Source organism: Haemaphysalis longicornis, unplaced genomic scaffold (assembly GCF_048455015.1).
Source record: "Haemaphysalis longicornis isolate Haplotype H1 unplaced genomic scaffold, Haemaphysalis longicornis Haplotype H1 scaffold_4, whole genome shotgun sequence".
In the NCBI taxonomy this organism is placed as follows: Eukaryota; Metazoa; Arthropoda; class Arachnida; order Ixodida; family Ixodidae; genus Haemaphysalis; species Haemaphysalis longicornis.
Genome location: NW_027526361.1, coordinates 183,134,634 through 183,150,755, shown reverse-complemented (window position 1 = coordinate 183,150,755; position 16,122 = coordinate 183,134,634). Strand labels below are relative to the sequence as shown.

Genomic DNA, 16,122 nt, shown 5'->3' with positions numbered 1-16,122 from the left:
TGTGATGAATGAATTCATACAGTACTTTTTATCCAAACGATGTTGGCATGGTCGCAAAACAGGCGGAATTCATAATACTGCCGATCAGAGAACGTTGATTCAAAAGCTGTGTGGTCACAAAACGTATTGCTGTGCCATGTTACCGTCATTTCTGTCACACTATTTGGCAGCGTACAAGTCAAATTTCCGAATTTAAAGTCCCAAAGGTAGTTATCACTGGCGAGAAGCATAGCAATTCGGAGCGAAGAAATAACTTACGCTGGTGAGTGTCCGGCGTTGCGTTCGTGTCTCATTCATACAGGCTTTGGTTTCAGGGCAGCGCAATTCGTCATGCGCACTGAGTCAGATACTCGGATCATTGTGACCTAATTCCATGGTAGAGAGCCTTTACTACATCACTTATTTCATACGTAACGCTAATTACTCAGCTTTTAAATGTATGATCTGACAATTTATGTTGCTCCCGCAGAGCTTGAAAAAAAATCCCAGGCACAGCCTAATTCCTCTACATACACGCCTGCTTTCATGCAAAGCATCGACGGACACAGAGCACCGAAGCTAAGCACTGGAAGGTTGCATACGAGATAGTTCCCGTACCAGGGGTATGTCGGTGGTTTGTTTCAGCTAGAAAAGAAGTTGCCTGTGCGCGCCCACACAAGTCTCATATGGTATGACGAACTGGGTCAAGTCCCGTAACGGCATAACCTCCGTCGTTTTAAACTGGTTATGCTGCATTACTGTTTTGTTCGCCATTTCCCCACCTTCTCGTCAGCTACGGCTTAACGGTGCTCCAGTTAACCTTAAACCGGGCCACTAGTTTATTTTTCACTTTATTGTTTGTTGTAATATCTGCACTAAACCTTTTCAGCGGAATAAATTAAGATAGCGACTGTCAGCGGTTAGGAAAATTGTACAACAGCCGCACGTCGGTGAGCATGCCGTTTCATGCCAGAGTGATCACATGATTTCGTCCTCGCAGATGAACCATTTGATAGAACATTGCGCGGAAGTGACTTGCCAGCACATCAAGCAAGCCGCTCAAGAAGAGGAGGACATTGACATCAAGCAGTGAGTATCGTCCGGCAAGCAGTGCAATGTTTGTCCACACAGCACCCGCAAGTTGTCACCTTGAAATTCAGCCAAAAGTAAAAATGTGCACACGTTGGGACTAAGGCAGACAAAATATTGCTGTGATCATGCGTGATATTACCGCTTATGCTACGAAAACTTGCATAAACCCACTACTGAACCGCCTTTTATCGTGCTGAAACGGGCGGCCTTAGAAAAAATGGTGGCGTTACTATAATTGTGTAAAAAGTTGGTTATACTTGGTGGGTTTAAGAGAGAACAAAGACAGGTGATATATCGTAAATAAAATTAACCGCAAACTACTACGTTCTCTAAAATTCCGAGTCAAAGAAATTATTGTAGATGATGGAGGGTTGGTATATTAGGGTTAAAGGAGGGAATAGCTGTTTACTTTTTTAGCAATTAGAGGTTGATCGCACTAACATTTAGAGCCTATGTATAAGAATAATGACTCCGCTACACTGAGACCCTGGTAGACGGCTTCCTCAGGGGAGTATGAAACGCACGGTCGAAACCGACCACGAGGGATTTGCGTAGTTGCTGCGCTACCAGTCAAGCCGTGTCTGCTAGCGGGGTGTGAACGGCCCGAAGTACGCGACAGCCGAAGCAACGGAGGAACCGTTTAGGCAAAATCTAAAGGCGCCAACGCGCACTGGAAGGACAATCAGTTAAGGCTTGCGTAGTTAAAAGACTAAGCCACAATAACGCCGCATGCGAATGAAGACATGTGAAAAAAAAAATTGGCCGCGTATATGCTCCTTTCGTTGCAAATGTCGTCAAAAGACCATAGTCTTTGTACACATTTGCCAAGGAAATGCCCCTCTTTGCTTTCCCGCTCACCTCTCATGCTGTTTCTGTTCCGTCGCGCTAATCCCAAGGTAAACGCACTAAAGGTTTTCTCAAGGCGATTTGAATTTACCGCGTTCCACTGCTACAGGCGGGGTTCCTCGATGCCAGAGCTGCAGTACGGCGGAGACGCACGTGAATCGAGGCGGACGACTTCAAGGTTTATAGAAGCGCGTTGCCCTCCGCCAGGTGCGTTCCAAGCAGAACGTGAAGCCTAGCTAGTGGAACCTTTCTTTGCTGTTGCCGCGTGATTAATCATACGCCGCCAGGAGGTGGCACGGGCAACAGAACAGCAGGCCACGGGTTTTTGCAGTAGATGTAGAATATCATTTGCTATAGAAAAATCAAGCATCCAGGAATTTTTAAATAAAGGAACACCGCAAGTATCCGTTATGTACTAATTTCCTGTCTTATATTTGCGATATGTCTTGTTCTTGTTCAACAAAGTTGTCAAGTATGAACATATAAACCGGGCCTAGACGTTGAAATTTGGCTGTGAGTATATAAGACTATTGCACAGTAACCATTTTACTTTGGCCGGGTGGCTGAATCAAGTTACAGACAGACAGACAGGCGGACAGACAGACAGACAGACATACAGACAGACCAAAATTTCTCGGTTTAAGTAGCCCAAGAAAGACTATCGTCTTTAAAAATGACTGAGGATTACGATGCTCCTTAATGCGAATTTGTGCGCAGCACGAACTGCTGTCTACTCGGTAACGGCGCATAGTTGCTGAGACTCGGGAAATGATCGCATGATTAGCTAACGCACGGCGGCGCGCGCTACTCTGCGGCTATCTCGCAGTCGTCGCCGCCACCGAGCATGTTGATGCAAATCGTGTTTGAACTTCCCCCGCAAATGTCGCGTGGTTCGGATGAGCCACGTAATGATGAGGACGCGAAGTACATCCACTGGTTGCCTCTTTCGTTGTTCAGCACTCACTCCTGAGTGCTGCAGTGCGCCGGTGCAGCAATCACTCGTGGGTCCTCTCGATGGCAGCGATGGTAAGTCTCTGCGGTGGCGTCGCGAACTCAGTCTCAGGATGTGAATGCGCATCGTAGTCGAGCGCACGACGGCACGCGTTGCTATGGCGTCATCTCGCAGCCCGTCGCCACCGCCCAGGAGGTCTGACTGCCTCCCCCTCACATTTTCATCATGCGTCGCCGCCGAGGAGCGTCTCGTGCGGGCTCAGCAAACTGCCCTCTTCTCACACTTTCGCCAGGCTTGCCTCCGCAGTTTTCTTTCGTTCTTCGTTCACTCGGTTACGACGCCGACGCCGCTGTCAAACCACAGTCATCATCATCACCAGCCTATCTACGCCCACTGCAGGGCAGGCCTCTCCCATTAATCTCCAATTACCCCGGTCCTGTGCTAATTGCGACCAATTTATCCCCGTGAAATTCTTGATCTCATCTGCCTATCTAACTTTCTTCCGCCCCCTGCAACAATTTCCTTCTCTAGCGATCCACTCTGTTACCCTTAATGACCAACGGTTATCTTGCCTTCGCATTACATGCCCTGCCCACGTCCATTTCTTCTTCTTAATTTCTACTAATATATCCTTAACACGCGTTTGTTCCCTGACAAACTCCGCTCTCTTCTTGACCCTTAATGTTACACCTATCATCTTCCGTTCCATTGCCCGCTGAGTCGTTCTCAATTTAAGTTGAACCAAACCACAGTGGCTGCCGCCAAAGTGCTGAGCCCTAAAACACTCCGTGCATTGTTATACTATTTTAACGATTTGTTGACGAGCGCGAGTGTCCTCTAAATAAATTGAGAACTCTGGTCTAGCTGCAAGTGTACGTACGCATGTATCCGTCGGTGCAACAGCATTTTCCCACCCAATTTCGGCTCGGCGCCGCTGTTGGGATACAGTCATGCGTAGCAGCCGGGAAGTCGTGCGATGGCCCGCATGGCTACGGCGTAGTTTATTTTAGCTCAATGACGGCGGCAGCCAGAAGCTCTCCTGAAGCAGAAATATGGCGTGGCGACATATGGACTCTGGAAAGCAGCACACTGATAGTATGACGGATATGATGACAATGATAAGGGATGTTGGTACAAAGCGAAGACACCATGACTATATTCAATGAACTACAGTCGAACACGGATATATCGAACACGGGTATATCGAATTATTGCCTATATCGAACTCATAAATTATCCCCTTGAAAATTCTGTGTAAAAGTATAGGAATTCGTACGTTTATATCGAACTGTATTTTTCCCAAGATTGGGTATATAGAACGCCGCGCGAGCTGGAAGGTGCTCTTCGGCGGTCGTTGCACCGCAGATTGAGGTTGAGGAGGATGTGGAGGAATGCGCAGGCATGGCGAAGACTGGCTCGCGGAACTAATCCCCCCTACCGGAACGAATTTGCGCTTGCCCAGTCGGGCCCCGCTACCGGCCGCCGTAGCGTTAGCGGACGGAGCCCGGTATGCTAAATCTCTCTAGGCACACAAGCCCGAACGCTCAGAAAATGTGACAGTGCGAGGTAGAGATGCCCCGACTGCGCACGTCCTTTTTTTTTTTTTTCGGCTGCGTACGTTCCCGGCTTGCCGAAAAAGAGTTTTTTTTTTCTCTCTCTCTCTGGGTCTGTCTTTCCCCGATGTCGTCTCGGGAAAGGGAAGAGGGAACGAAGGCGCTGACGGCATCCCCCTTCTTTTGCATTTTGCTGCTGTTGCTGCTGTTTGGCGAGTTGTCCCGCACCTTTCGGGGATCACTGTTTCTCTCGGAGATGACCATCGCGAGCGCTTTGTTGGAGTCCGTTCAGAGAGCCTTGGAATTGTTACCTTCAAAGTTCTTGTGGTACGTGCGCGCTGTTCTTCTTTTGCGTGCGTGTTGTGCATGGTGTGCGAAGGCGCAGCGTACTGCTGGAATTTTCTAGTTGTGCAGCCTCGAGAAGATCGAGACCAGCGTCTTTAATTTCATTTCCAGGACGAAGAAGCAGGCCAAGATCAGCGATTTTTTTTCACAGAAATAAGGCGTCCTGTTGCGTCGTGAGTGCGGAATTAGTTGGCATTCTTGAATGCGACGATCGGTAAGTGATCGTCCGCCATAGGTGAGGTCTCAGAGCCCATATTTTTATATCGAATTTTTCATATATCGAACTATTTCGCGATCCCCTTGGAGTTCGATATATCCGTGTTCGACTGTATTCACACTGCTTACAGTATTTTGGAGGCTCTAGCAAAACCCGAGCCACAGCAGCCTTTGATTGCAGCCAAGGTTCTGCTTCTACGACCGTTCCCCTGTTTGCCCTTACTGTGTCCGAGACAAGATCACGAAGCGCCACGCCTGCGAAATAACTTATTTTTCCATCCCCAGTGTTGCCAACCTGTTTTGGCTGCAATGCCCCACACAGGACATGAAAAAGCCCTACTTTGCCCTTCACAATATTTTTTGTGACCCTGCGCTCCGCCCTCGGCAAAAAATGACTGTTTCACGACATATGTATCAATTTATTTGTAATTTTAATTTGTTTCCTGGGTTATTTTTTGTATTTCTTAGTTGCTTGGTTTTAATACATTTACAACCGATCTGTATATGTTTCGGTTTAGGAAAAATCGGAGTAGAACGGGAAATGTACGTCTCCAGAGCTAATGATTTGTGTTGCCTGCTTGAAGGGCTTCAGGTGTTCTCTTCCGCCGGTGTTTTTGCATCCAGACAAGTGCCCCCTGAAAGGGTTCTCCATCGATGTTTTGGCTGGTGTCTTCCCCGTATAATCACATATATGTCAGCTGTCACCTCTTGATAGTTAGACGCGCGGGGAGAGGGGGCTTGCAGGCGTAGCCAGGCTTCGCGTGGTCACGTATTTAGAACTATTCTGATGGAAGGGTTGCAGAAAACGACAGTAAGCCTTGCTTAATCAAAACTACTCCCGAAACAAATTATGTGGAATTTACTTCTACGGCAGGCACATGACATACCCGTGTTTTTCCGTTCAATAAAACTACAGTCCTGCCAAGTTCCATTCAGCTGGTTAACTAGGAGATATGCTCAATGGCCAATAACCAATAAACGTGTTTTGTTTCGTCCACTTCTTGGATTGCGCCCTGCTTTTCTGGTCATCGTTCTTCACAGAGTGGAATGGCGCTAATTTTTTATTCATTCATCTTCGGTTTCCGAACCACTATGCCTGTATCTCATCTACAGGACGGGCAGATACGAATGGCGTGACGTCCCCGTAGCCGCAGTTCAACCGCAGTTATAGAGTTTCGTGTTCACATACAATCTATATTAGTCGGTAACCTTATGCTGATAGTCACTCTTTACTCCACGTTCATCACGGAGGTAAGCTTTCTTTCATGCTGCGGATAGCGAACGTCCCATTCTGAATTACGACATATTCCCTCTCGGTACGCATTTCGCTTGCGCTCCGCCGTTCTCCAAGGAGTCTGATTTTTGTTGCTCTCTGGTTGAGGATCGAGCTGTAGAAACGCAATCCAGCTGCCAATATGGGCACTAAACTCGCAAGATCAAGGATTAATTTCACACTTTCGCGGATTCATTTGGCTTGGAAAGCAAGTCCAACAAGAAAATTTAACATCGCCCTACACCTGGCGGAAAATTGACTGAGTAGCCCTACGACCTACGACGAGAGAAAAATTCAAAAAATACCCCACATGTAGGGCGTAAACCTTACAGTTGGCAACACTGCCACTACACCGTCGGTGGTAGCACGGTGCGGCAGTACGAGTGGCCAGCCCTGCCTGCTACTGATGCCGTCCCCCCAAAGCCACTTTATTACCGTAACTCATGCCGGCGCCAACACTGCCACCAAACCTAAAAAGTTGCTATAAAATTAACGCTAGCCTAAAAAAAAAACAATCGAAAAGCTATATTTTCGACAGAAACGAACTGAAGTATGTCGTAATTACGAAAACGCCGCATGAACGGCGTATAATTACACGACCTTGCAAATCGCTTCCCCAGCTTCCCGCGCCGCGGTCACCGCTTTAATTAAGCTTTGTTCGGGAACTGATGGATCGCGTCACGCAGCCAAGCGCCAAACAATACACTCAGGCCCACCACGACCCTCAGGTATTAATATTATTAAACTATGGCCCTGCCGCGTTCTCGCAGCAACGCCTGGAACACTCAAGCTTTCGCGCCAACATCTGAAGCCACAGAAACGCAAATGGAAGGGGTCTGTTCGGCCGCGCGTTTAGAAACCTTTGCGCCGTGTCTCTGTCTCTCAGTTCGACTTCAGTGCTTGGACAGCATAAATGGTGAATGCAGCGGCTCTGTTCGAATACGCACCCTCGACAACGAAGTACCATTATCGCATTATACATTTTAACACGACAGTGTTTTATTTCCGGATACATCATTATTTCGCTGACGAATGACTCCAGTATAACGAAGCAAGGGGCCTGTAAAGGGTGCACCCCTGCACAAAGAGTGTTCTCGTGGGGAAGCGACATTTACTACTTAAGAGTACAGTGCGCGTCAGGCTTGTCTAGGGCAAGCGAGCGCGCGGATTGAGAGTGTGCGGGCGACATCTGCTGATAGCGCTGGGTTGGAGATAGCTTGCCATTGCGCGTGCGCCGATCTCGGACAGGGTCAGGCCGGTCTTCGTTTTGCATGTGCCGCTGGAATTTGCAGGCGCCACCACCCTCGAGGGGCGATTGTCTTTCACAGTGGCAGCCGGGAGCGTTGACAGGCCAGATAGACGCGTCGTTCGACGCGGTGCAATAACCCGCGTCCAGGTGGTTCCGCAGTGCTAGAAAACGACCTTCGGTAATTTCTGAATCTCACGTTTAGCAAACGAAAAGCACGCAACAAGAACGCACTGCAGCGCTTTCCGTCAAAACATTTGTGCAATTAAGTAACGGCTGCACTGATAATGCATGGCATCAAATTACGCGCTTACTCCGTGTCACCGCCTACGATTGGCACTTATACAGAATAAAAGCGCCCCTTGTGGGGCGTGGCGTCTCTAAGTTTGAGAGGCCCATGCTATAAGACGACCGACCCGAGCCTGTCCGAGATCCCCGCACGCGCAATGGCAAGCTATCTCCAACCCAGCCACTATCAGCAGATGTCGCCAGCTTGCTCAGAAGCCGCGCGCTCGCTTGCCCTAGACAAGCTTGACGCGCACTGTACGTTATACTTACCCCCGTATATTGAATCCCTCCTCCTCTCCATGTGTTTTCTCCACTCGGTCGAGTGGAGGATACGGCAACCCCTCCACTCGATGTCTCAACGTATTTCATAAACGTAGTGAGGCCGATCCTCCGAAGAAATCCTACATTTCGAGTTACCCACGAGATAGCAGTTTCTGAGGGGGAGCGAAAGGCACCTGGAGGCGAGGTAACTGCAAATTTCTATTCAAGACATGAAAGTACGCCTCAAAAATATAGCTTTATAACGTTTTTATTCCTGTTAAATAACTATAGAGGTATTTTAAGAAATATTACTTTCTGTGATTGAGCGGAGCACAAAAATGACATGAGCTAGGTGGACACAACTAGAGATAGCTGTTTTTTTGTCTGGCCACGCTGCACACATACTTCGGTAGCAGACGACAAAACTATTTTATTTTTATGTACGCTGCTTCCCGTATCTTGTCGTGTCTCCCGTCCTTCTGATCTTATCGATAACTATGGGTTTCAGCGCCGCCACTCCGGATGACAGCCAAGATAACGATGTAAGCGGAAGGGCTGGGGGTGTACGGCGGTTTTGTTTTCATGCGTGACCAGCGCATATTTTCGGCCGGAATTGCCGACAAAGTGAGCGCCTAATTCTTTGTTCTTTGCTGTTCCCGTGACTATCCTCAGCTAAAAGCCCACATTATGTTCAGATTACAAGTATTGCGTTTGTAATTTTGGTGGCACCATTGTAAACCCGGTATAAATGTTTGCGTTCGACAGCACGCAAGCGTGAGGTAGCCGACGAGAACGAAGCGGCGGGCTTTGGAGGGGGCGGAGCCTCGCGGCGCGGGTGACGTGAAAAAAAAAAAGAAAAAATTGCCCCCACCTCCCCGAAGGGAATCGTGAGGAAGTGCGAATGCATTTCTTGCGCCGAGAGTACACGGCGTAGTAATTCTGCCATCGCCTTGAGAGGCGCAGTACCGGCGAGGGGGAGCTGTCAGGCGAGGGGAGAGGCGCGCGACGAGGGTGAGTGCAAACCTAACGGGGGGAGAGGCGCGCCAGCTGCAGAGCATGTGACGTCACGGCGCGAGGAGAGGGGGAGCAGACGCAAAGGCGCCAGCGTGCGGTCACGTGGGAGTGTGACGTCACGGCGCGAGGAGCGGTGCGGGAGCTGGCGCGGGCGCGCGCAGCCACGGCGCGGGAGGCGGAGCGCGCGCGGGTCACGTGGGGTGTGACGTCGCTGCGCCGTTGCTACAGACGCTCCTCTCCGCTCCTCGCGCCGTTGCTAGGGGAGAGGAGGAGGAGCAATGCGGACGGCGGATTCAGGGTCGCTTATAAAGTGCATCGCACTTAAAAAAAATAATACTGCGATTTGGAGCAGACGAAACGCTCGCTCGCTTCGCTACGGCGATCGTCAACTTCATACGCACTGTAAGCAGATTACGGTAGCCGCGTCATAGGTTAGTGTGACACCTCCATTACAGAGCGGTACATGACTTGCGGTACATGACGGCGATCAATCTTGTCATTGCGAGGGTAAAGACAAGTCCGCACATATATCTCGGAGCTCACCCGCCGTCGCAGAAAACATCACGACGCTTCGAATTACGAGTTCCAAGCAACGCCTGACGACGCGGCTTGTCGGCGGCGAATCGTTGACGAAGGCACCCATCACAACTTGAAATGTCCCGGCGCCATAACATCGCAACGTAACCAGCAGCCGCAACGCAGGGAGCAGTGGGCGGCCGCGGTTGCTGGCGTTTGGCTCTAAGGGTAGCCACCTCGGCAGCTTCAGCAGAGATTGATTTGGTAAAGCGGCACAGCGACTCGAATTCTCCCTTACTGAAGAGCTCAAGCGTATTCAGCCAGTGCCTTATAAGCTGACATTGCAAATTCACGGTGGGGAAATACCCTAAGCCTTCATTATATTCCGCGTCAATGCGCGATACATGCTCCGTGAACTCCGCGAAAGAGGCGAGCGAGCACAGCCGGCTCGAACCGAGAGTAGCGTAGGCGGCCATCTTGAAAATAGTACTGGAGGGCTGTTTCAATAGAGCACAGACGACTCCTTGGAGTGGATCCTCCGTTGGAGTAGACACTCAAGTGGAGCTTATTTTATGAAATCGAAACTCACTTTCAAGGGTCTTCTCGAGCGGACGCTCGAGTGGAGGAGGGACTCAGAACACGGGGGTTACGGTTGTTCGTTTTCTGGTTTTATATTTTAACACGAAAGTGTTTTAAGCGGCAATAAACGATTTCACTGACGTCGTATCCGTCACGGAAATGACACCAGTGCACCTTTGCCGAAGCTACCCGCCGGCAGGACGTCTCTACCCAACCACACCCACAACACAGCCGCCGACCCGCAAATGATGCCCAGCTGCAGATTGCGCTGCATGTTTCGCTTTCGTGTTTCACCGATTCCTATGACAGAGTAATCAACCATTAACACGAAAGTGTTTTATACCCGGGTAGAGCAAAATCTCTCCGGCGTCATATCCGTCACGGAAATGACATCAGCAGAAAAACTTCCGTTGACGCTGCTCCGTCCGGCTTCGAACCACGAAATCTCTCGCCGCAACTGGAGGCACATAGCGCTATGCAACTGCGCTATGAATTCAAGTATAAGTAGTTTTACGAACGCGCCTGATATCTTTCCCACTACCTTTTTTTATTTAAAGACTCTGCAGCACTTACCATTGGCTATTCGGAATGCATTTTGGGGTTAAGTTAGTTGCCCCAACAATCTCCTCTCGTAGGGATTACAAAATTTCGTTCAGCCACACGGGGTGAGAAATCGCGCATAATGGTTCCCTCTCAAACAGACCGTGAACTATGAGACGAAGACTGCGGTCTCTCTCAAAGAGAGGAGACGGCTAGTGACGGTCTCTTTGGCCGCCTTCGATATATCACAGGCCGGGGAGTTTTCTCTTTCTCTCGGCAACGTGTAGTAGTCTATTTTCAGAGTGGTGCGAAATAAAGCAGTGCATTGGTGCCTGTTCGCAAGCGCGCGATTATACTGGCCGGGGATTTTTAAATCAATACACGCTTGTTGTCGAGTGGTCTGGTTGAAAATCAACTATTTTGTACGTCACTCCAATGCTGTGTGCACTCGAAACACACACACACACGTTCCAAAACTGCACGTGCAGCTTCAGGCATAGAAAAGGTTGGTTCACAGTGCGGAAGACGGCAGATCGTCACGAGAACTGTGAGACATAAACCGTGCCGTTGACCAGCAACAGCCATTTGGACAGCCACCGCTGTAATGACCTACTTAAAACGGTGCACAATAAGGGAAATGGAAGGGAGCGGGCTTGATTTTCCCGAATCTTTCACAAAGATATGCGAGCGTACCGCTTTACGCGAACGTGTAATATTTGGCTCAGGTATCCCTGGCAGTGTTATCTATACGTCGCAAAAACGTGCTGCAGGGTCCCTTTAGAACCTAAACGTAGACGTCCTCCGTTACTTTTTCTGCCCGCGTTTTGCGCCTTCGAGCTTACACACACACACACAAAATCTCACCGATAAAGTTACCTGCGTTCAGGTTCAATATACGGTGACAGGACGTTTCAAAGCCGCGCAAACATCTGAAAAAATTACGAATGTGCCTTTCACCAAGCCATTGCTCTCTTTTTCTAAAGAGAAGCTTTCTATACCGCACTTGGGTCGTCGTTTTGCAAACACGCATTGTAGGAAAGCCATCTTGCACATTTGGAGCCTCTAGAAAGGCTCGCTTCCCGTGGTCGCATTGGAACTTGGGTCCCGCGTGTTCTGGAACCAGCACCTATCCGATTGCGCTATTCCGACAGGGTCGAAGCAGTTCGGATTTTTTACTTTGACGTACACTCAGGTTGCACGGAAAAAAGCTTCGCGTTTTAACCATCGTTCTCTTTAAGGGGCTTTGATTTTTTCCGCATCCAAACCATCAGTTCTGGCGCTTGCCCCATCACATTTGAGTGATAGTACTCGGTGAAAACAAGCAGCCTCAATTTAACTCTATGCTGTTGGTAATCTGGAAGAACGCCGGAGCATTTGAAGGTGAGGCGACCGCAGGGCGGTCTGGCACAGAGCAAGGCCGCGTAAGAGGTGACGGCGCAGAGGCTGGGCCGCCACTCGGCAGCGCTCACCTTGGGCAAAGTTGTCCTCGCCAGCGACCAACGCGGCCATTGGAACCGCCTGCGCCCGTTGTGTGAGCCACACACTGCTGAAGACAGACAGACAGACAAATAAAGGGCTATAAAGTAAAAAAAAGTCCAATCCGTACCACTTATGTATCACGGGTGACGCCAAATAAAAATAAACAAACTGGGCCGAAGTCAAAAAGAGCTTTGAAGAGACAGGAAAAGAAGAAAGAAAGAAAAAAGTAGAGAGATCTATCACGCGAACCAAGCCAATGAAGGGGAGGCAATCAGCGGTATTTTGTTAAACGAATATGTGAAAGCTCGCTTATGAATCAACATGTCGTTCTTCATACATGTGATATTGATATGCAAACATATATGCAGTTTAAGTGCTTTTTGGATGGTAAAATCTCATGCTCAATGTTGACTCCTCTTGATCTTCCGTCTTCGTTCTCTGCCGTTATCCGATCTTCATCTTCCCCTGTCCTGCTGTCCCTTGTGCCCTGGGAGACCTTCTGTAAAACTCAGAAACTAATTACGTCCCCCACCCCCGTTCCCCTTGTTGTTCCTCCCCTTTACTTCATATTAGTCCTTGCTGTTACTGATGTTCCAACCTCAACTACCTTGATTTTGGTTTCACCTTGTTTATGTTACTGATTTCCCTACCTGAGCTATCTTGACTGTGTTTCCAACTCGTTTTTTACTGAAATTTGTTGGACTTCCACTACTTCCCACTCCTCCAACTTATACTCCCTTTATAATTTGTATTTCCTACTTCAACGCACTTTTACACTATTTCTCTTATGTCGTGTTTATCGCTCATTACCAGTAATGATCTCGTGCACCCCGTTACGGGATTATGTCTAAGCGATTATATAATTAACCTCCGATATTTTCATGCGGGGGCGGCCACTCTATCCTCGTCCTGTCTTTCTTATACCTTACTGTACATATACAGGGTGTCCCAGCTATCATGCACCAAGATTTAAAAAAAAGAGAAGTCGCGTAACTCAAAGAAAACCTAGTGCATAATTTTTGCAGTACTGTGAAGAAGCGGAGAGTAATTTTTTTGTTAATAAGACTTAATTAATTAATTGTAATTAAATATCTAACTCGAAAAATACTGTCCTAATCACTAAAGTGCCAATGAGGCACTTGTAGGTAACCATGAGGGGCATCTAACTGCGCTATTTTCAGCGACGAACTAATTGCGTACTCATTTATTCTGACTGATAAAGGAAACCCACGAAATATGAAAAATATCACGTGACGACGCTTACGCGCGCATTGTGAAGCAGCGTCCCCAAACAAAGCTGATTGAAAGCAACTGCTTTGCGTGTTACCCGCCCGAAGAGACGGCGCATCTCCTTGATAATAGCATGCATGGAAGGAGCAGCAGCAGCAAGATTCGGGGGACGCGTGTGCAGATAAGGAACAAACTCCGTCGCGATTTCTTCTTTCTTTCTTTTGTCTATTTCATTCTGGCTAACTCAGAGGCAGCCTGTTTGAGGGCGTTGCTTTACGGTGCGCGCGGAGGCGCCGTCACGTGGTATTTTTCATATTTTGCGGGTTTTCTTTATCAGTCAGAATAAATAAATGTGTACGCAATTAGTTCATCGCTGAAAATACCGCAGTTAGATGCCCCTCGTGGTTACCTACAAGTGCCTCATTGACACTCTAGTGATTAGGACAGTATTTCTCGAGTTAGATAATTAATTACAATTAGTTAATTAAGTCTCGTTAACGAAAAAATTACTCTCCGCTTCTTCACAGTACTGTGAACATTATGCACTAGGTTTTCTTCGAGTTACGCCTTTACTCTTTTTTTAAATCTTGGTGCATGATAGCTGGGACACCCTGTATAGTTCTACCCTTTTACAATAGTTCTTTTTACCATCCCCTTTTTAACCCGTTCTAATTCCCTTTGTACACCTTTTTACTTGGTATTCTCTTTTTTTTAAAAGAGCACTAAAACACACCAATAGGTCCACAATTGTTATTGTGCCCTCCTCAGTGACCAGCCCTGGTTGAACATACCACCCACGGGGGAGGGTATTTGTCCACCTCTTGCCACGAAATGCACCTTCCCGCCTAGGTATGCCAGGGGGTCACCAACTCAGACAGACTCTGTGCTTTTTAAGTCACTTTATTAAACAGACAGACAGACAGACAGACAGACAGACAGACAGACAGACAGACAGACAGACAGACAGACAGACAGACAAATAACTTTATTAAAGGTACTGACGGACTATCGTAGATGGCCGCTGAGGGTCCTCATCGGGTAGTCGCGGGCCGCACCCGCGCAGGAAGTGAGAGACCTTGGTCTTCCGCCCTCTCGCAGGCCCTCCGGACAGCCAGGAGTTGCTTGTGACGATAGTTGCTCAAATGAGCGTTTGTCCATTCGTGCTCGGTGTTGTAGTCCATGGCCGTACGTAACGCTAGACATTGCCAGAACACGTGTTTAAGATTGCAGTAAGTCTCTGAGCAGTTAAAGGGACAATGAAGTGAATTTGTCAAGCTCCCGTTTTTGCTTGCACTGCGTAGACTGGCTCAAATTAGCACACTTTTCATCGTTTATCCGGTTGACAAATCGGTAATTATTTTACAAAGCGCGAAAGAAGAAAAACTACCATGCGCGGTTTGCGGCGGCCGCACCAACTAAGGCTGTGACGTTGAGAGGAGGGGCGCCGTGATTGGACGATGCCCAAGGTTAGCAATCACACAAGTTTCGGTTTCGGTTTCGGTTCTGTAAAACATAACCAATGGCTTTGTTGGATGGGCATTCTCAATAGCTCAGTAATCATCGTACCGCGCTTCTGCCATGTTGTCGGCTGTAAAATGCACAAGATAAGCCTCCCAGGACGGCTTGTAGTCGTAGCATTCACTAGCCGAGACCTACGCAGTGCATGAACGCCCTCCGCGTACCCGCAGACGCCCAAATGTCATGCGCTTTTCCCCCATATTTGGAGCTTGCCTCCCTCATGCCTGTATCGTAAAAAGCGTGTTCGCACCAGGCCAAGGGTCTGTTCATTCTGGCCTGTGCCCACTGCCTGCAAGCAGTCGGTGCTTATGGCAACAGCACGCCAACGAGAACTCGCTAGCGTGCCAGTGCCAGTCTGCGTGCGTTTTGTGAACTAGTTCGTGTAGCCATGAACGTTGCGGCCCCAAAAAAGGTGAACTCAATATAGAAAACATCGGCGGAAAACAAAAAAGTTAACTTACAAAAAAAAAAGCACGTACCCGCGGGGATTTGAACTCGTGACTCGCAAAACATTAGGGGTGAATTCCTAGCGCCCCAGACTGCTAGGCCACGGAACGGGACGGGAATGCCTTGCTAATATAGGGTATATATTGTACAACCGGTTTACACTTTTATTTAGTTTTGGCATTTCAAGCCGCTTAGGTGACTATTTGTTGTACTGCGATCACGCAGTAAGCGTCGCCCGAGTTTCCACAGTAGCTCACGTCTAGCAATTGCATTTCGTAGACGGAAAAGCGTTCGCAGATGCGTAGTCGTGCTGCTGACCGCTGTGCTTGTTCGCCCAGCGCAAAAAAGTGCTTCCCGCGCCCTAGTTTTACGCTGTACGGTAAAAATATCAGTTGATTTTATTTGCTTAGTACCTATATTGACTTCGCTGACTCTTCTCCCGCCTTCAAGAGGCCTTATATTTTCCTACTGGCGTACCAGTCAGCGAAGCGTCGCATGTGCAGCGCTTGTGTGAAGCGACCTTGAGTTGGAGCTAGATGCAGTGTACAAACAAACCAAGTAAAGAAAGGCACATTCTTCCATTCACAAACGTGTCCTGGCTTCGTTTCAACTAAGCGAACGAATTGCGACCAAGCAATTTTTTTTTAACCTCCTTGATTGCGACGACCCGCCGGCGGCCGGCGGACGAAACGCTGGGCCGACTGACTCTGTCGGCCGGGGAGCCGTGCAGTAGCGCAGCCGTGGCGCA

At 48.6% G+C, this 16,122-nt stretch overlaps 1 protein-coding gene across 1 annotated transcript in view; it reads left to right on the top strand.

Moving 5' to 3' along the window:
- The window catches only part of LOC144180137 (cytochrome P450 3A13-like), a 128,188-nt gene that overhangs the window by 46,151 nt on the left and 65,915 nt on the right, over positions 1–16,122 (top strand). Inside the window, exon 6 of the mRNA XM_077708529.1 lies at positions 980–1,068. Coding sequence (XP_077564655.1) covers positions 980–1,068 — 89 coding nt within the window. The remainder of the gene's footprint in view (positions 1–979; positions 1,069–16,122) is intronic.